Consider the following 21603-nt stretch of genomic DNA (forward strand, 5'->3'; position numbering starts at 1 on the left):
CACCTAGAAGTACCTAGCACATAGAAAGCACTTAGTAAATAGTAGTTCTTCATATGAATTATCTATATGTTGGAGGTAAGGGAGACCTGAGGGGAAGAAAATCAAGTTATGAAAAGGGTGTGTAATGAAGGGAACCCCTGTAAACAGAATTCTTGGGTTATGAACAGCTCTAAATACACTGTTCTACACTAATTTTTCTGAATTATCTATAACACTTCACGAAGCCTGAAATTACTGCACAGTCTAGTATAAGGTAGGGGTGTCATGAAAAATAAAGGGTGAAGACAGTAAAGGAAAGTGGGGCCTGCCCCACAGAAACTCTGCCCTTGCCCCAGCAGTCTCCTTTCCATGGGGATGGCATCAGAGTTCCAGGAGAGAAGAGAGCAGGGCACATGTTGGGGCCAGGAGCATGCAGAGGCACCCATGAGAGACACTCAGGTACCTAGAAGAAGGCTGCCATGGTCCCAGATTTGCTGGACAGCACTGTTGGAAAAGGAAGGGATGGAGAGGGGAGCCTGGGTTACTTGGGAAACATTTTCTTCATATTTCTTCTCTATTTCTACCTGCCTAGCCATGTGAGCTCACCAAGCACTTAAGAACAAAACCCAGTCCAGGATGAGTGTTCTGGTCTCCTCCTTCCAATAAAAAGGGATTATTGGCAGCTCTCACTTTAATGCCAGCTCACCAGGAAGTCAGTCCTAGTGAGGGCATGTGAGAACTATAGAAGGATTGGTGGTATGGATTTCTTTTAAGATATTGCCCTTCCCTCTCCTTCTCTATCCTTCTCCATTACATCAGGGGTTTGTTAGTCAAACCACCAGCTAGAACATTTCAAAGGTCACAGGACAAAAGCAATTACCAGTACATTTTTGTTTCCAATTGCAGATTTATTTCCACACACACTAAAAAAATCTATGTTGAAGTTACAGAATTGCCATGAACGCTACACACCATTCAGACTCAGCAGAAAGCCCACAAGAAAAGCACAAAATGAATGCACTCAGCTGCCCCTGTCCCCCTGGTGACCAGGGAAGGACAGGCAGAGCCATGTAACAGGGGAGCTGACTCTTTGGGAGGATAGGAAAGCCCAGGGTCAAGGCGAAAACAACACAGACACTGCACAGTGAGGCAGGGATAGATCATGCCAGTGGAAGGAAGGCCCTAGCGTCCCTCCTCTTGCCCAATAATAGCACACCATTTGTGAGTTTGCCCACTGTGTCCCCAACAGCAATGCACAGATACAATTCTACCAGCAAGAGCACAGAAACACAGTAAGAGCAAAAGGCAAAGCAGTTTGGGATTATGGGTTGATTTTCAGCCCAAGACACAAAGCCAGCTCAGACTTCTGAATTTTTCCATCCTTGTTCACATCGCAGTGACGCAAGAGAATCTCGCGGAACTTATCAAGGTCCACCCCGCTGATGCTGGGCTGAGGGCGACAAAAGCAACATGTTAACAGGCAAGCCAATGGTGTTCCCACCCTTTAACACCCTCTCTGATGCGCTCTAAGCTCAGGGTGTCCTGCCTTGGAGGAGACAGGCCACGGGGAGTGAGGGAATGAGTCTATCGCCTCATCCCACCAAATGCTGCCAAGGATAAGTTTTCTGCCAACAGTTTCATTTCTCAACATGTCCCTTCAGGCCAAAAAACCTTTACTTCCACATCACTTCCCTGCAGTTCTTAGAGAAACACTGCCTTATTAGCAAGCATAGTAAAGATACGTTGCCTCAAAGTAGAGAATTATAATCATAAATTTCTGCCTTGCTGCACTGATGAGAGAAGACACATTTCATTATCTCCCTGTAGGAGATTTTTGTGCCTGTGATTTAAAAAAAAAAAAATGGTTATACTGAATATAAATCTAAAACATGTGGTTGAGCTAGGGATGTAACATTTACTCCAAGGGATATGTTAGGGGGCAAGAAAGCATGTTAGCTAGAAATATGACACATGTTAGCTAGGAAAAGTTTTTTACTTCAAGCTCAAAGGCCTGCAAAAGTGAGGAATGCTTTAACAAATTGATTCTCCATAGGTTACTTCATTTAAGCTTCACAATAATGCTGGGAAGTAAATAATTCCACCTCTTTTACAGATTAGGAAACAGAGGTGCAGAGAAAGCTTAAGCTTCCTGCCAAGCTGGAAAGTTGTGGCAGCATTTTTGAGCCCAAGAATAGTCCAACAGTCCTCTGACAATTGGAGATAGTCCTCAATAGTCCTCTGATTCCAATTGAGTGCTCATTGCAAAATTTCATACCATTCTTGTGGAGAAAAGGCTGGCCTAAAGAAACTACATGAGTGCTGATGCAACTGTGAATAAACGTCAAAATCAAAGAGCCCATCGTTCAAAATGGATCTCACGTGGCTCACTGGCCCTAATTTTTTTTTTTTTTTTTTTTTTTTGAGACGGAGTCTCAGCCGCCCAGGCTGGAGTGCAGTGGCAGTGATCTCGGCTCACTGCAACCACCGTCTCCCGGGTTCAAGCGATTCTCCCCTCTCAGCTTCCCAAGTAGCTGGAATTACAGTCACCCGCCATCATGCCCAGCTAATTTTTGTATTTTAGTAGAGACACAGTTTCACCATGTTGGCCAGGCTGCTCTTGAACTCCTGACCCCAGGTGATCCGCCCACCTTGGCCTCCCAAAGTGCTAGGATTACAGGCATGAGCCACCGTGCACAGCCACTGGCCTTAAATTTAAAATAGATCCAAGTGGTCCTTTTTTGACTAGAGATGACAGCTTACTCAAGTTCCCTGAAAACCAGCACCTTTTTCTTCTGGGGGCTTTCAGAGCTCATCTGAACCAACCAATCAGAACTCAGTTAAATTAACCAATCAGGGCTCAGCTCTATTGACCAATCAGAACTCAGCTCCAACAACCAATCGGAACTAAGCAAGTTTGAATCCTTTATTTGCATAAACAGAACTCGCTGGAAACGTGGGTGGGCACTGACTGTAAGATTCAAACCCCCTTTTGTTCTCTGCACCCTGGTTTACACTGAAAAGTGTGTCCTCCATTTTCCCGTTTTTTCTTTTTTTTTTTTTTTTTTTTTGAGACGGAGTTTCACTCTTGTCACCAAGGCTGGAGTGCAGTGGCTAATCTCAGCTCACTGCAACCTCCAACCTCCACCTCCCAGGTTCAAGCGATTCTCCTGCCTCAGCCTCCCAATTAGCCGGGATTACAGGTGCCCACCACCACACCTGGCTAACTATATTTTTTCCATAGAGATGGGGTTTCACTATGTTGGCCAGGCTGGTCTCAAACTCCCGACCTGAGATGATACACCGGCCTCGGCTTCCCAAAGTGCTGGGATTAGAGGCATGAGCCATCATGCCCAGCCCCATTTTCAAACTATTAACGGGAATAAAGCCTTTCCACCAAATTCCTTTTCAGAAAACTTGTGTTCACAAATCTAAATTTAAAAGTCAATATACAAAGAGAAAAAACAAAAAACAAATTTAGTCAAATTTCCAAGCCCCTTGATTACTGGAGTAGTTTTATGAGTGAACAGAGAAGGCAGCCACCCGCAGGTTTGATTTCAGGGGCTCTGGGAAGCACTCTCCATTACCCAACCCTGCCCCAAGGTTTTTTTCGTTTCCAAAAACAAAATCACTAAAAACGTCATCAGTAGGGGAAAAACAAACTGTCCCTTAACTAGCAAGCCACTTTAAGACTCGTTAATTTGCACTGTCCAATGGGGCAAATGACTGACACCAAATCTATTATTGATAGCAGTTTTTAAATAGGAGGAAGGAGGAAACAGCAAAAGAAATTGGGAGCCAGATGGCAGAGGAGGAATAATAAACACCGGAGTAGGGCTGGTGTTCAGAGAGAGATCGGGAGCTGAAAGTCTGGGACCAGAAGATAAATTTGATCAACTTCACTCTTCCTGAATGATTAGACTCTGAGGCCACAATATAGCTCGACCTGTCAATAGGTTCTCTTGTAGTTCTCTGCCAGTACCAGGCAAGTATAGATGTGGCCCGAGGAAATGGGGCTCAGAGGTCCTGAAAACAGGCTGCATTCTGAGACCCCCCTGGTGGGAGTTCATTTGTGGTACAGTGCAATGTGGGAATTTTTGCTTTTCACCATCTTCGGTGACTTGTTGCTAAAACTTTTCTCCACTAAATGGCCCCAGGATCCTTTTGGCAAATCCCAAGATTAGAAAAATACTCAAGTGGTAGTCATTTACACATTAGTGTGAATTAATTTGCCAATGTATTTACCTCATTCAAACTATTCTAAGTTTGTTTTTGTTTTGTTTTGTAATTGAAGAATAATGGGCTTTGTTTCCCACCATAGTAATTATTTCCTTCCAGTGAGTGGAAAATATTTTTGGTGTATGAATGTATGTGTGTTAGGGGATGTGGGAATGAATGCGGATGTATGTAAGGGAAGTTCCTGCGGACCTTTTGAGTTATGTTTTTAATATTGAACAACTCAATATGAGTCAGGAGACCTAAATGCCACAGCTCAAAAAATGCACGTGTCACTGAAGACACATCACCAGAAACCCTTGGAGCCTCAGTCTTAACAAGAGTTTTTATAACAAGTGACTAATATAATTGCAGATAGGTTCCCTAGGTAAAAGCTCGAAATACATTAACTCTAATCTTCAGAACAACCCTAGGAGGTTGTATCTACTTTCATCATTAATTCATAGATGAGTAAACTAAAGCACAGAGAGGTTAATTAACTTGCCCACTGTCACACAGCTGAGCCATGTCAGAACCAAGATACAAATCCAGGCAGGCAGGTCCCAAAGTGTATATTTTTCATCACTACACTGTATCATAACCTTTCATGTAAAAGTGTAATTTTTTCCTCATTCATCTCATAGGACAGTGTGAGAGTGGATCTGAGATAAAATTGATTGAAAAATGCTGACCTGTTTCCCTTTAATCCTGGCAGTTGGGGGACCTTTGGGTCTGGCCTTCTCTTCCCAATTCTTGCCCGTAGTAGATACTCAATTATATCTATGAAATTAGTGAATGACTATCCTCAAATGCAGTCTTCCTGTTTTTGTCATACAACTACCCTTTCCTGTACATTCCAATTCTTTTAAATAATTAAAGTTCATATCCAAGCCTTCTGTTAACCAGCACTCCACAAATCTCTATCTTAGAGTCATCATGACTCCAACACTGGACCATATTCTGACCACTAGAGGAACTGAATTAGAGTTTCACTGATGGTAAGTGCATTTTATTGTAATCCACTTAAAATAATTCTCTATCAATCAAAATATTTAATTAACCAGAACCTTATTCTCTAACCATGCAAAATTACAACATGTTTTCGGTCTCCAGTTTACTATTTATTGGCCACAGTGGTGTTTTAAAACATTGAGGCGACAGGCAGAAGTTAAGATATTATTGCTTTAGATATCTGTCCAGGTCTCTACCAACAAGCCTCATCTTGTTTACAAATTATCACCTGCCATTGCTTTTTAAAATGAAAATAAGAAATTACATTGGTATTCCTTTAGGATCACTTTACTAGGCAAATGGAAATGTCTGCTCAGATACTGGGAAGTCTCCTAGCAGTGTTGTAATTTGAGAAGCTCCAGGAAGAACCTCTTCAATCTTCCAACTTTCTTCCCATCACTAGTTCCCACCACCCCAGACATTCTTTTGTTAGATATTCACTCTTTGGGATTACATTTTCTTCTCCTTGCCACCTATCCTCTCTTTTCAGTTTTTCATCACTCAAGAGATGGCAGCACTTTAAGTCCCTAACTTAATCGTGTGAAAACATATACTATATATACCAGAATGCTATCTTCCTTGATAGACAAAGCTAGGTCAAAATGAAGTCATCATCAACTTTCTGGGTAGTGAGGGGAAGAAAAGTCAGGTTGGAGGAAAGGACATTGAAGAACGAAATGGGAAAACACACCTGCTCTTTCTTCAGATGTTTGCTAAAACTTGACAATGGATCCCAGGAATTTTAAAGCATGCAAACCACTTGATTTAGTAATTTTATTCCTGGGACGAGGCCAAATATAGAGAAAGATTTTTGCACAAAGATATTATTGCATTATTGTTTTGAATCACAGACATGGGACACCATCTAAAGTATTAGTAATAGGGGAATGTTTAAGTAAATTATGATCTAACCACAGGTGAAATATTATGTGGTTACTGAATGACCATTACTATTATTCTATAATAGGCTATATATACTATACTCTATATTATATATAATATACTATTGTATTGTAATGTCTATTATTCACTATAATCTCAACCATATAAAAACATACATAGGAGAGAAGTCAGTTCACAGTCAGTCTGTTAGAGCATAGAAGTTATGCTTCTGTTTTTTCTGGTTTCTGTTTTCTGATTTCTCTATGACACATGTATCATTTTTACAATTTAAAAGTGAAAAGAAACATTTTTGCGAAGGGCTAGCTCTTTAGAGAGGCACATGTTAGATTCAATCCTTTATTGAATCTATCAATAACAAGAGGTATTGTCCCCTCTTGCCAACCATTTTCCTGTCAATAGCAGAGAAAAAGCAAATGGGGTGTCCATCAAGGAAAAGAAAGAACTTTAGGGAAGCCTGTGGGCAGGAACTCCCATCACTTCCAGGCAGCCAATTTATTTGGCTTCCGATGTTACTGTTCACATTTATACCTTCTCTTGGGAGATCTTGAATTTCTTGCCATTCTACTTTCTAATTTAAGTTGTGGATTCTTGTGTTGATTTTTATGCTGCTCTGAGTGAGCTACGGATTGTTAAAAAGTCTTGTAGGCCAGGCAGAGTGGCTCACGCCTGTAATGTCAGCACTTTGGAAGGCCGAGGTGGGCAGATCGCTTGAGGTCAGGAATTTGAGACAAGTCTGGACAACATGGTGAAACACCATCTCTACTAAAATTATGAAAATTAGCTGGGTGTGGTGGCGTGCACCTGTGATTCCCAGATATTCAGGAGGCTGAGGCAGGAGAATCACATGAACCCAGGAGGTGGAGGTTGCAGTGAGCCAAGATCACACCATTGCACTCCAGCCTGGACAACAGAGTGAGATTCCATCTCAAAAACAAACAAACAAAAATCTTGTACAGAAGCTATTGTGCATATGATTAACAATATTGTATTGTATACTTGGAAATTTGCTATGAGGGTAAATGTTATGTTAAGTGTTCTTGACATAAAAGAAAACAAAACAAAACAAAAAGACAAAAAAAATGGTGGAGGGGGTGGCTAGAGAAATGTTTGCAGATAATGGATAAGTTTATGTCATTGATCATGACGTGGTTTCATGGATGTATACTTACATCCAAATGCATCAAATTGTATACATTAGGTATATACAGTGCTTTTTAAAGTGTCAGTCATATCTCAATACATTTGTTGGAAAAAAAGAAACCATGTTTATTCCTCAGGGACCTGCTGTCTTATCAGATTGACAGAGGAAAGACTTGGGTGCCATTTTTCAGAGCTTGGGGAATGAGGTGTTTTGATAACCAAATAATCTTGTTCATGTAAAGTCAATATATACATCATATATGATTGTCCAAGAATTAAAAGACTATAAGATAAGCTTACTTCAGAGTTATTACTGTAAACACCAAAAACCCTGACCCAGACTTTGTAACTGGGCCACGTTCCTGCTGACCCCATGGTATATGCTCTCTGACACTGTCTTTTAAAATAAATTCCAAATACTGATTTGTTTACTTCTCCCATGGCCCTTTTTTATAAAATGAAAATAAAGAAAAAAGTCACAGGAAAGACTCTGTTTATAAAGCCAAGAAATGTGAAATTCAACTACTGGTCACCCTTTGACTACAGCATACAAATTATATGGTGAGTATTTTTAAAGAAACCTAGAAGACTAAGGAAGGTCCAGTAAAGACTAGGAAAGACACAGTAAGTGTATGCACCTTCAATTATCGGAGGAGAACATTAATAATGAACTACTGTGTACATATGTTTTAGCTCAACAAATCATCTGGAGAATCCCAATAAATTCCTTCTGAATTACTGACCACAGTCTGACTAGGTCCCTAGGAAGTGGCTCTGTCTCAAACTGGCCTGATGCTTACACTGAGAGGTGCCTTTGTGCTGCCCCAGCAGCTCCACAGAAACAGAGAGGCAAAAAGGGGCAAGGATCTTCACCTTCCCATAGAGGTGATATAAATCCATTGAAGAATGAGGCTGATCTCTGCTTCCAACTAATTTTTTGCATGGTCCAGTATTTTTCCCATCTCTTTCATTTTCTCTGGAAAAAATGTCTTGTCTGCTACATTGTTGGTTTGGATTTTCCTCCTACTGGCCTTTGAAAACCATTGCCAAACTCAATGACAACTGAAAGGCAGAGTTATTGAAGATTATTAAGATTATCCAGATTCAAAAATCATGATTTTTTTACGAAGGGATCCAGTAAAATTACACTGATTACAGATATCTGGGCTTTCTCTTAGAAAAATCATATGGAAATAGCAAGTATCATAGTCACTAAAGTTATGACAGTTATATCACTTTCCAGATCAATATGTGGTAAAGCCAGTGTTTTTTGTTTTTAATAATAATTTATTACCATGGTATTAATTAGTGAAGTAGCACAATATTAATTGCCTTATTCAGATTTTCCTTCTGTAATCTTCATGGCAACTTTATGGAAGTAGGATCTATGACAATTTCCATCTTCCAGATGAGAAAACTGAGGTTTGGAGATGCAAAACAACTTGCCCAAGGTCTCATGGCAGGGAGTGGTAAAATCAGGCCTGGAACCCCGGGGGTCAGCCTAGAATCTGAATTCTTAGCTCGAATTCTCGTCAGCTTCTTAACTTTTACTTGCCTTTATTTTCAACATTTTTCTATAGTATGCAGAGATAATTTTATAATCAGAAAGGAAGCAAAAATGTTCAAGCTATGCATACTAAAATATGTTAGTTAATTGCCATCTGACATACCTATCTTTTAGAAGTTTTCTTTTGTACTGGCTTTTTTTACATTATTGTTTTGGACAGGAATATCCAGTAGAATGGCATAGCCATGCATTGAGCTGCTGATTCCTTTTATGAAATTCTCTTTCAATAACTATTCTCAAGCTCAGAAATGTACTCCAAATATTACACCAGCTTTGTTCTAAGAAAATAACAAAGACTATTACTTTTGGGAATCATTCGATATCCCAGGGTCTGTGATCAGTGTTTATGTTATTTCTAGTCAGCATACAACCTTGGGACGTAAATATTGTGCCCATATAACAGATGAGGAGACAAGTATCAGAGAGATTGAGGAACTTGCCCACAGATATACAGTTCATAAATGGCTGATCTGGAATTAAAGCTCAGATCTGTCACAGTCCAAAGCACTGTCTCCCATTTTACACTGCCTCATCTACAAAAAAAATTCCAGTTCTTTTCATAGCGAGGGAAAAGAGAAAGAAGGGAGAATAACTAAAATGAGGTTACCAAAGAGGAAGAGCAGCAGCCACCCCCAACCAAGGCAGCCCCTCTGGAAACCACTGCTTCAAATTCTGTAAATCAGATGTATTCTGATTCAAGCAGAGCCTAATCCCTCAGCCCAGCCCAGCTGCCTCCCACAGCCTGGCAAAGACGTGGGATGCCGCAAAACTGTTTTCAGCAACAAATGACACCTCTGACCTGAGAAAAAATTGTTTCCCACAAGTTTGAGACTAAAGAAAAGGGGGAGCAAAGAAGAAGGGAGGTTGATTTGGTTAATGACTGATTGCTCACTGTGACTGTGCATCCACACTCACAGCTGGGCTGTGTGTGTGGGCCATGGAACAGCAGAAGGCCAGAACCTCTGTGGAGGGTGGTGGGGTAGAGTGCAGTAAGGTTCCAAAGCCCCCAGGCTCTACACTCAGGCAGTCACTGCCCTTGGATCCAATGCATAAGAGACCAGGCAGCTCTCAAAAAACTGTCCCATTCATTCTCTCAAAAGCAAATTAAAACTCTAGTTCAGCAAATGCTGCCATGCAACTTTAATATTCCTATAGATAACTGCTCAGTTTCTATTACAGAAGCCATTCTGGCATTAAATAGATAACGGGTGAAATGGGATTTTCCTCTAGCAATCAATATAAAAAGCAATATCACACCAATACCCATCAATTATTCTGGCTGTGCAAATGCCTGTAAAATCTCCAACAGGAGCAACAAGAGAACGAGGAAAAGAAGAGGCAAGGGACCCGTTGGGATGAGAACAACAAAAGAAGGGAGTCACAGAAGACGTCTCATCAGGCTAATTAGACGTCAGAGAGAGTTTTATCCATGCCTGCTCTATCACAGTACACAAACTTTCTGGAGGATTCATGCAAAAATTGATATCTGGACATTTTTCAGCTGCAAGGCTCCATAGTGTTAATCGGATTTTCAAAGAAGTCTGGAACTCCACAAACAGTTCATAATTGCTACTCTAATTTTTTGCCATCTGGGCTGACCAGAAAAGAATCATTGTGTTCTGAACAAACCTCAAAAACTCCCTGAGGATACAAGACTACTAAATTCATTGTCTACACAATCCCATGGAAATGGAAGAATTGGAAATGATCTGCTGAACTGGATCATGTAGCTGGTCAATACAGTTCAACAGGACCTCAAAGGAAATTTTTTAAACGTTGTCTATCCTACATAAAACAGCTGTGTGATATAAATATAATCTAAACTTCATCCGCCCCAACCTCAGCAATGTCTTAACCCATAAATAACCATCTTAGGCTAGGTATTAGATAAGCCTCTTAGTAAAAAAAAAAAAAAATATATATATATATATATATGTATAAAATTCTGAAGATCAGTTTTATTACATGAAATTCAATTAAATGTTTTAGTTATTCTAATAACCAAGTCTAAAGGGAAAAGGGACTTTCTGTAACCAAAAAATAGAACAGAAAGATATTCAGTGGCACTGCGGTCCTTCGGTAAAATAGCTGGCCTTTAAATGATGGTAAAAAGATACCTGTATGATAACTTCAAGAAATTTAAACTGCAATCTTAAGAAAGTGAGGGAGGTTTGTTGGGTTTTATAGCAATTCAAAGGTTATTAAATAAACTGCATCTCTAGATTTTATCTTTGACATTAACCTTCAGTCTCACTGATTCCCACACATAAAAAATGGAATCAATCAAAATGACAACCCCAGTTCATAATAAGAAGAACCTGCACTCACCTGGACAAGCTCCATCATGTCTTTGACAAACCCATCCACTTCTGGGCCTTCTAGGGCTCCCGTTTTACTCTGAAAAGGAAAAGATCCACTTGCCTAAAAATCATTTTCTTAAGCCAAAAAGCAAAGGAATAAATTAGATAAATAAACCGTATCAGTATTCTTGTGTGGCCGCAAATAGATTTAGAAGTGGCATGTTCCAATTTATGTTCTCCATGCAGGACGTGAATGTTCCACATGAATTAAAATAACTCGTTGAAAACTGCTCCATGTAACCAAATGAGAAGTCATACTTTTGAGTTCCTCGGCTTTTGTAGATTGCAGTCGTATGTCATATATTGACTTTATTTGCTTCCTGGGTCCTAGGCTTCAGTTTAGATAAGTGTTAATTGTACATAATATTAATCCTTTGAGGTATAGGTTGAAACTTTTTTATCTTGCCCTATAATTTGGCAATGATATGGTGATTACTAAAATATTTATTTTAAATCCAGGAAGACTACATTGAATGAACATGTTAGAATTATCATTTGGTCTGCACATGAGACCCTTTATTCCCATTTTATAACACATGCAAATATGAACATCTATAAAATACAATACATATTAAAGTATTTGTTTATTCTCTAAAGTTCCACTATAATAACTCATCTGCTCTCTTTGTGATTTCTTAATCCTGAGCCTTTCACATATCATTTTAAAAATTCCATTCCCTAGTGTATTTACCAAACACTTACATAGTACTTATCAGGCACTCTCATAAAAGCTTTCTAAACCTGAATTCATTTAATTCTCATAACATCCCCAGAAGGTAGGTATTATTATCCTTATCACCCCAATTTTACGAATAAGGAAAACAAAGCACAGGGAGGCTGAGGAACCTGCACAAGGTCCCATAGGTAATAAGCCATTATTCAAACCTAGGTAATTGGTCACAGAAGTCACATGTTTAGCCACCTCTATGCTAGACTGCCTCTCCCAGGTGATGCTGTTTTCTGCTCAGAACATGACACATAATTATCTAGTCTGATTAGTTTCAGGGAAACATCCTTATAATCTTTCCCAACTTTTTTCTCCTTTTCTACTTTTCTTCCTTCTTACATCATACTATCATGTCCTTAGGAAATTTAATCTCTTTGCCATACTTTGTACTTATAATTTTTATTTTCTCCCCTTTTCATCAAATAATTGGTTCTACAAGAAAAATAGTTTTCATGGTAAATAGGTATGACTTGTCCTCTATTTCTTTGGGTTGAATACTGGGTTGGGGGGGTTGTATGTTTTTATGCATGATATTATAAATGAACTCTTAGTCCTACAAGAAGGAGAAAACTTGTAGTTTGGGTCCAAGGAGCCAAAAAAAAGTTATCTTTTTTTTTCTTTTCTCAACCATGTGTACTCCTTTGGCTCTTTTTACTCTATTCTCAGAAGGTCTATAGAGAAGTTGAGGGTACCTTGACCTAGAAACACACAGATGGGATTGGTATTCATCATGTAAGTTTAGGGTCTGTTGGGTAAGATGGTTCCACGTAGGGGCTAAACAAGTTTCCTACTCAAAGATGGCCAGCACAATATAAAGAGGCACACTTACAACATCATAGTGGGCAAAGATTTTCTCAAAGTCCCTTTTCCTTTCTTCAGTAGAACAAGCCTGTGTAAGGAAAAAACATTATGTCAGTCCAGCAATGTGACAATTCAGCTGTACAATTCTTCCAGAGTCCTGGACAACTTTTGTAAACTTTGAGTCAATGACCTTTAAGATCCCTTGATTCCACACTGAGCCTTGTCTGTTTCTAAATAAGTTATAAAGTAGAGCAAATAGATGCCTTCCCTTCTTCTTTCCTGCTCAAATCCGTAGAGAAACAGCAATGACATAAACCCATCTATAGAAATGTCACTACTTACATCCATTTTAAATTGGAGAAGGAAGTTTTCCTGAAGAGCCAGAATCCTAAATTAAAAAAAAAAAAAATCCACATAAGGATCGTTCAGCTCTCAGTTATATGAAAATGTATAGCCCTGGTGTGTGGAAAGTACAGACAATTTCCTGCAAAACAGAATAGGTACTTGAAAGACAGAACTTCTTACATCACGAAAACAGAGAAATTAATTGGGAAAAACTCGTAGAGATTAGTAGTCACCACAGACTTTTAAAAGTTCATCTCAGTGGAAAATGCACAGTATGGCCTTCTGGAAATTCTCTCCTCCATAAAGCAATGAGAAAACTGGAAAAAATAGTCAAAATAATTTTCCCAGAGCTCTGGAAAACAATTAAAGTCTTGCAGCAATCTGGGGAGTGTTTACTCTGAAAAAAAACAGCTAAATCTTTTTTTTTTTTTTTGAGATGGAGTCTCGCTCTGTCGCCCAGGCTGGAGTGCAGTGGCGCGATCTTGGCTCACTGCAAGCTCCGCCTCCCGGGTTCACGCCATTCTCCTGCCTCAGCCTCCTGAGTAGCTGGGACTACAGGCGCCCACCACCGCGCCCGGCTAATTTTTTGTATTTTTAGTAGAGACAGGGTTTCACCGTGATCTCGATCTCCTGACTTTGTGATCCGCCCGCCTCGGCCTCCCAAAGTGCTGGGATTACAGGCGTGAGCCACCACGTTTTAAGACAGAGTCTCACTCTTTCGCCCAGGTTGGAATGCAATGGTGCGATCTCGCCTCACTGCAAGCTCAGCCTCCCGGGTTCACGCCATTCTCCTGCCTCAGCCTCCGGAGTGGCTGGGACTACAGGTGCCCGCTACCAGGCCCGGCTAATTTTTTTGCATTTTTAGTAGAGATGGGGTTTCACCGTGTTAGCCAGGATGGTCTCGATCTCCTGACCTCGTGATCCTCCCGCCTTGGCCTCCCAAAGTGCTGGGATTACAGGCGTGAGCCACCGCACCCGGCCCCCAAAATAGCTGAATCTTGGTTAGAACAATGACTGTAGCATTTAACTTGCCCTAATACATACACAGAGCCCGTTAGCAAGAGAGTGGGCGACTTACTGGTCCAAGACATTTTAGAAAATCTCTGTCCAATCATGAACTGACCATTGAACTAACCTAGCAGAGACTTCAGTGGACACACCTGACAAAGAATATAGACTTCATAGAATTAGTTCAGAAAAGTCACCAAATAAACAACAACAAAAATCATCAATACACCAGAAACATGACCTATAAGAAATACTAGAGGGAGTCCTTCAGGCTGAAATTAAAGGACACTAGACAATAACGTAAATCCACATGAAAAAATAGAGAGCACCAGAAGCGGTAAATATATAACCCAATGTAAAATACGGCATAAATGTATTTTTTTGTGTGTAACTTTTTTGCTATCTGATTTAAATTACAATTTCATAAAACAATAACTAAAAATCTATGTTGTTGAGCACACGATATATAAAGATATAATTTTAACAACAGAAAGGAGGAGAAAGGCATTTGAACTATATAGAAGTAAAATTTGGGGTATAATATTGAAATTAAGTTGTTACTAATCCACAATTAGATTTGATCTAAATTAAAATGTTAATTGTAATCTAGCAGACAACCGCTAAGAAAATAACTCAAAAAAATAGCAAAAGAAAAATAAGGGAATTAAAATAATACATTTGAAAATGTCTGTTTAACGTGCAGGAAGCGGAAATGGAAGGATAGAGGAATTTTTAAAACTTAAGACAAAGAGAAAACAAATAGCAAATATAAATCCTACCTTCTCAGTAATCACGTTAAATATACACATATTAAATACTCCATTAAAAGCACAGATTGGCAAAATAGAAAGAAGTAAAACTATCTCTTTATAGATGATACAATCTTGTATATATAAAATCCTAAGGAATCCAACAAAAAACTACTAGAGCTAATAAACAAATCCAGCACACTGGCAGAATGCAAGATTAATATAAAAAATTCAATGACATATCTATACATTAACAATAGCCAGTCCAAAAGTGGAATTTGGAATACTAATCCTTTTATGATAGTATCAAAAAGAATAAAATATTTAAAAAATTTAATGAAAGAGGTTCAATTTGTAGACTGAAAACTACAAAACATTGTTGAAACAAATTAAAGACTTAAGTAAATGACAAAACATCCCACGTTCATACCTTGGGAGACTTAATATTTTTAAGGAGACAATGCTCCCCAAATTGATCTGCAAGTTCAAAACAATCCTCATCAAAATCTGAATTGGCTTTTTTGCAGAAATTGACAATCTGGTCCTAAAATTCATGTGAATATGCAAATGAACCAGGATAGCCAAAACAATCTTGAAAAAGAGGAACAAAGTTTGAGGACTCACATTTTTTATTTCAAAATTTGCCTACAAATCTACAGAATCAAGATAGTGTGTATTGGCATAATGACAGACATGTAGATAAATGGAAAAGAATTGAGAGTACAGAAATAAACCCATACATATGGTCAATTGATTTTCAGAAAGGGTGCCAAGACCATTCAGTAAGGAAAAATATTCAAGAAATGGTGTTGGGACAAGTAGATATCTACATGCAAAATAATTAAATTGTGCCCCCACCTTACACCATATTAAACAATTAACATGAAATGGATTTACATAAAACAGAAACTTTATAATTTATATAACTCTTAGAAGGAAACAAAGGGGTAAATCTTCATGAGCTTGGATTTTGGCAGTGGCTTCCTAGATATGATATCTAAAACACAAACAACCAAAAACATTAGACAAATTGGACTTCATGAGAATTAAAAACATTTGTGCTTCAAAGGACATCATCAAGAAAATGAAAACACAACTCTCAAAATGGAAAAAAGTTTTTGCTGATTATACATCTGAGAAATGTCTAGTAAACAGAATATACATAGAACTCTTACAGTTCAATAACAAAAGGACAAATCACCCAATTTTTTAATTGCACAAAGGATCTGAACAGACATTTCTCCAAAGAAGACATACAAATGGCCAGTAATACATAAAAAATATTCAAAATGCAAATCACAATGAGATACTACTTCACACCCACTAGATGTGAAGTAGTATCTTCTTTTTTATATATCTTTTTTATGATATATATCATAAAAAGTATAATCTTTTTTATGATTAAAAAAGATGCAAACAATAACAACTACTAATTAGAATATGGAGAAATTAAAATCCTGATACATTGTTGGTGGGAATGTAAAATGGTACAGCCACTTTAGAAAACATTTTGGCAGTTCCTCAGAAAATTAAATGTAAAATTACTATATGAACCAAAAGTTCTGCTTCTTAATATATAACCAAGAGAATCACAAACACATATTTAACCCAAAACATGTAGCAACATTATTCATAATCTCTAAAAAGTGAAAATAACTCAAATGAACATCAACTGATGAATGGACAAAATGTGATGTACATACACGGGACTATTACTCAGCCATAAAAAGGGATAAAGTTACAACATGGATGAACCTTGAAAACATTACTCCAAGTGAAATAGCCAGATAGGAAAGGCACATATTGTGTGATTCCATTTATATGAAATGCCCAGAATAGGTAAGTCGATAGAAAGAGAAAGTAGATTGGTGGTTGCCAGGGTCTTGTGGGAGGAGGAAGAGGGGAGTGACTGCTAATGGGTACTGGGTATCCTTCTGGCATAATGAAATGTTCTAACATTAGATACTGGTGATGACTGGACTTTATGAATATATTAAAATCTACCAAATTGTATACTTTAAAAGGGTAAATTTTATGGTACTTAAATTATATCTCAATTTTAAAATAATCTTGTTTTTGTTTTAGAAAGCAAATATGTCTGTCTTTTCTGTATAATTATAATTATACTTTAATAGGATACAGTCAGTTTCAATAGATTCAACATTAGATTCATGTTGTATTCATAGTCGTGAGGATATATAGAAAAAGTAGAAAAAATGTAATACAACTATGTGGAAAATCTTTCCTCCTCCAAATGCTCAGAGGAGGAGCATTTGGAGGGAATTAATTTGAGCCAATTAGAAGATAGAATATCCTGGAAGTCTGCAAGGAATATTGTTCTTACTATTTGCTGGCACCAGGCAGCCTAAATCATGTTGCCAGTCACAGCACATATACTTGGGAGGTGCTTTTATGTAGAGGAATTGAACTGCATTTCAGAGCTGAAAGTAGAGAGAGAAAATTCCTATCTGCAAATGTTTTAAGGCCTCTTTGTTGTTGTATTAGTTTCCTAGTGCTGCTGTGACACACTGCCACAAACATAGTGGCTTCAAATGACCATAATCATTTACAGCACTTGCAGCTGAAGTCTGAAATTGATCTCACTGGGCAAAATTCAAGCTGTCAACAGGGCCACATTCCTTCTGGAGGCTCAGGGAGAATCCCTTCCCTTGCCTTTTTTCGGGTTCTAGAGACTGCCTACATTCTTTAGCCTCTTCTTCCACTTTAAAGCCAGCAACTAGCATTTTCAAATCTCTCTGTGACTCTGACCTTCTGACTCCCTCTTCCATATTTAAAGGATCTTTGTTATTACATTGGGCCCAATGTGGATAATCCAGAATAATCTCTATTTTAAAGTCTGTTGATTAGCAAACTTAATTATATCTGCAACTTTAATTCATTCTTGCCTTGTAACATGAAAGAGTCACCAGTTTGGGTATTAGGACGTGGACACCCTTTTTTTTTTTTTTTTTTTTTGAGATGGAATCTCACTTAGTCACCTAGCTAGAGTACTGTGATGCAATCTTGGCTCATTGCAACCTCTTCTTCCTGAGTTCAAGCGAATCTCCTGCCTGAGCCTCCTGAAGAGCTGGGACTACAGGCATGCACCACCACACCGGGCTAATAATTTTTTTTTTTTTTTTTTTTTTTTTTTGTATTTTTAGTAGAGACAGGGTTTCACTATGTTAGCCAGGCTGGTCTCGAACTCTGACCTCAAGTGATGCACCTGCCTTGGCCTCCCACAGTGCTGGGTTTACAAGTGTGAAACACCGCACTCAGCCTAAGATGTGGACATCTTTATTCTGCTTACCACAGTTCTCATTTTCAAATTCCATATCAAACTGGTTTTGAAATACACTTGGCACCCCATATCTGTGGGTTCTTCAGGGCCAACTGTGGGACTTGAGCATCCGAGGATTTGGGTATCTGGTATCTGCGGAGGTTCTGGAACCAATCCCAGAGGATACTTAGGGAAGACTGTACTAACTGATTTTGCTGCCTTGCATCTTTGTTCAGTGCTACTGTAACTCCATCAATTCACAACTACTCATTGAATCCCCCTCATTGCACAACACTCCACCAAGTGAGAAGTTATTCAAGGGGTTAAGGCATAGTCCCCGCCCTACCAGCAGGACCATAGCAAACCCGCCTCTACAGAGTGTTTGGACATATGCAGAAGGCCCTATTAGTTATCACAGTGATAGAGGGGGCACAACTAGCATTTTGAGCATAGGGCCAGGGATATTAGGTTTCTGGCATTACATGGAAATTTCCACAGAATGAAGAATTGTCCCATGTCTCACTTGAATTTCAAATGTCCAGGGGGGCAATCGTGTCTGTAAAAATCCTGCTTTTAATTATTTGTGCTTGGAACTGAATTCTTATTTGCATAAAAACTCAAGGTTTGCATAATTTACTACTTACATAAATTTTCCACATGGTAGATGAATTGTGTTGAGAGATGAATGTATTTTGTCTCATTTGGAACTCTGTCAATACTTATTTATTATTTCATGAAATCATATCAACAGCACCTGACTTACCAAAGTGCCACAATTGTATCAGTTAGCATCTCAGCTGCCCTACTTATAATTCTACACAGGTGAAAGCATGTGATCACTTCATTATATCTTCACTATGATTGTATGCAAGCACTTATACACTAAAATGTGCGTTATTGTAATTAACTGCTTTCCTTCTATTTCGCCTTTATAAGTTACAGTCTGTGCATGATGTTAGTTATTTTAGCATTGTATACATAGATAGGTCATATTGGATATGGACTAAGAGGGCAGAGAGCAGTCGCTCTGAGCCCTTTATTAACCCCAGCCTCTCAGGGCACACAGGGCTCCTCAACTCTCACTACTCTGAGGTGTGCACAACTGAATCAGCGCATGGATGAATAGATGCTTTTGGTGAAGGGAACCACGAGATTGCAAGCTTTTGTTTTCATCTAGATTGTCATCTATTGAATGAATCCTTTGGTTGCTTTGGGATTGGCTCTCTCACATAGCTCTCTGACCTCTACTTGAGAGGAACCCTGCCTCTATTGACCAAGAGGACCAGATGGGATCCAGGGAGCAGAGGCAAGATGCCTTCTGTGCCAGGCCTGATGGAGAAACACTTTTGTCCCTCTTTGGCTGGTCCCTCAGTGGCTCTTCTATATCAATGTGGCCAAAATTAGAACGAAGGTCCTAAAAAAAGTAGCCAAGGAGGACACACAGGCTGCCTCGCAATTCCTATGAGGCACAGATAGAAGGCCATTTAGTCTACTGAGGTCAACATCCTGGCTGTTACTGAGGAGAAATTCTTCCTGGTGAGTCCCCTTTCACAGATATCAAAACCTGGCTGAGGTAGCTGCCAAGAAAGGAGATTGCTGGTGTGGGATTTGGTGATTCTGGACTCAGGTTAATGTCCACTAAGATTTGAAACCAACATCTTCTTGTGACTTTGTCGAGTTACCTCCTCATCATTAAAAACTTGCCTCAGTCCTTGAAATTCCTCCCTCCCAGCTATACCTGCTGCTGCACTGCAGCCTGTAACTGCTGCGCCATTTACAATTACCATCGAGCGCTGCCCTGAAGTACCTGGTATTATATGTAGCTGCTCCCCTATAACGGGTGTATCTGTGTATTCCAGATCCAATTTCAACTCTCACTATTTGCTCAGGATGTCTTTCTCTTTTTTGTAGACAACTACATGCTGTTTGGGATCAGCTGGACTTGACAAAACATACTGACACACCAATCACATGTCACAACACCAGACTCTCAGACAACATTTTCATGGACACTGAGCCACTTCTGCTTTTATCCTGTCCTCCTCCACTTCTAGCCTTCAGGCACTTGGTGCCTCCCTGAGGATACACCAACACTTCAAGACCACACAGTGCATCTGGAGTCTGGCTCAGTAGTCCTGTGTCCTGAAATAACTGCTCGATGTTCCCAGAGCCAGTGAATGGGATTTGGGACATTTTTGTCATGAAGTCACAAGGTGAGACTATAAATGTCTTGCCTTTAAGGGTAGGGGGGTTTTCCCATGACCCATCCATAAAATTTGTGAAAATGTTGTGCGTTGTACATTTTGGAGAGAAGAATTTTTATTATCTTCACGAAGGGACCTGTTACCCTAAAAGATTTAAAATCACTCAGCTTATTTGCTAAGATGTGCCTATTCTTTTAGACTCCAGGTGAGGCTTGATCTCCAGTCTCAAAAGGAAATATATGATGTCATCAGACCCCTAGGAAGGTATTTCTGAATATATGATATCATTTCCGTGTAACTCACCTTGCTAAGTCATTTAGATCCAACCGACCATCTTTATTTCTGTCAAAAATCTTCATCTGAAATGCAGAAGGGAAAATGATTGTACTTGTAACAGGAATTAATTCTGAAAGTTATTAAAGCACTTTTCTATTTTGCTCTTCTGATTACATATTTGCCTAAATTGGCTTAGGAGCCCACTTGCCTAGTATTGGTCACAGAAGGAATTGCATGTCAGCCTCTCTGTTAGGATGAGTCATAGGAACCAAACCTCCTAAATCTCAGTGGCTTAACACAACACAGGTTTATTTTTCACTCATGTTGTATGAGAATCAAGGGTTAGCTGGCAGGTCTACTTCATGTTGTCTATACTCTGGTGACATGGAATGACAAAGTAGTGACCATCTGGCCACATTCCTGATTGTCATTGCAGAAGGAAAGAATAGTAAATAATTTACTTATTGAAATTGTATTTTCCAAAGCAGATCCCTGGCCACACCCACCTTCAAAGGGACAGAATAATAAAATCCTATCATGTGACGAAAACTACTTATTTGGAGGATAGCAGCAACGACTACCAGTCTCTGACAGGCGAAACAGATAAAAATCTTCTATAAAGATTACAAGCTTGAAATGTGGGTTCTTTGTTTGAGTCAAGGTTTTCTGAAATTATTTTATAGCCCTCATTTAGCATATCAGCCACCAAGGAGGGCTTGGAGGGCTCATATCATAGGGTACCGTCATAGGGTATAGGAGAAACCTCATGTTTCCATGAAGGCAAAAGGTGTTGACGCTGAACCTTTCCTTTCATAGACAGACTTAGCATTGTCCAAAGAAGTTGTTTACATTATTAGATCAGACTAAACTTTAAACAATATAGGACTAAAAGTTAAAAATTTCTGCACTAACCACAAATTAGAAACACAAGACTGGTTTGGGCAAAATAGAAGAGATAGATTTCTTTGCACATCTGAGTTGAAATGTGAGTGAATTTTGTGACTTTACAACATTTTAATGCTACAGAATATCTCTAAACAT

General features: G+C 39.0%; 1 protein-coding gene and 1 long non-coding RNA gene across 4 annotated transcripts in view; one reads left to right on the forward strand and one right to left on the reverse strand.

The window, feature by feature from the left end:
- SCGN (secretagogin, EF-hand calcium binding protein) overlaps positions 1 to 21603 on the reverse strand; it is an 86059-nt gene that overhangs the window by 35372 nt on the left and 29084 nt on the right. For 2 of the 3 annotated variants that reach the window (XM_078000902.1, XM_078000901.1), the window contains exons 7-10: positions 20590 to 20645; positions 13043 to 13088; positions 12729 to 12788; positions 11141 to 11209 (exon numbers count right to left, since the gene is read on the reverse strand). In XM_078000902.1, the coding sequence (XP_077857028.1) occupies positions 11141 to 11209; positions 12729 to 12788; positions 13043 to 13088; positions 20590 to 20645 (231 nt within the window). Of the gene's footprint in view, positions 1 to 866; positions 1430 to 11140; positions 11210 to 12728; positions 12789 to 13042; positions 13089 to 20589; positions 20646 to 21603 lie in introns of those variants that run through there. The other variant, XM_001082266.5, reaches the window with a different exon arrangement.
- On the forward strand, positions 5121 to 20725 carry LOC144340553 (uncharacterized). The gene is made up of 2 exons (XR_013416801.1): positions 5121 to 5189; positions 19994 to 20725. It is a non-coding gene; the product is annotated as an uncharacterized LOC144340553 (long non-coding RNA).

The sequence above is a fragment of the Macaca mulatta genome, chromosome 4 (genome assembly GCF_049350105.2).
Source record: "Macaca mulatta isolate MMU2019108-1 chromosome 4, T2T-MMU8v2.0, whole genome shotgun sequence".
Classification (NCBI taxonomy): Eukaryota; Metazoa; Chordata; class Mammalia; order Primates; family Cercopithecidae; genus Macaca; species Macaca mulatta.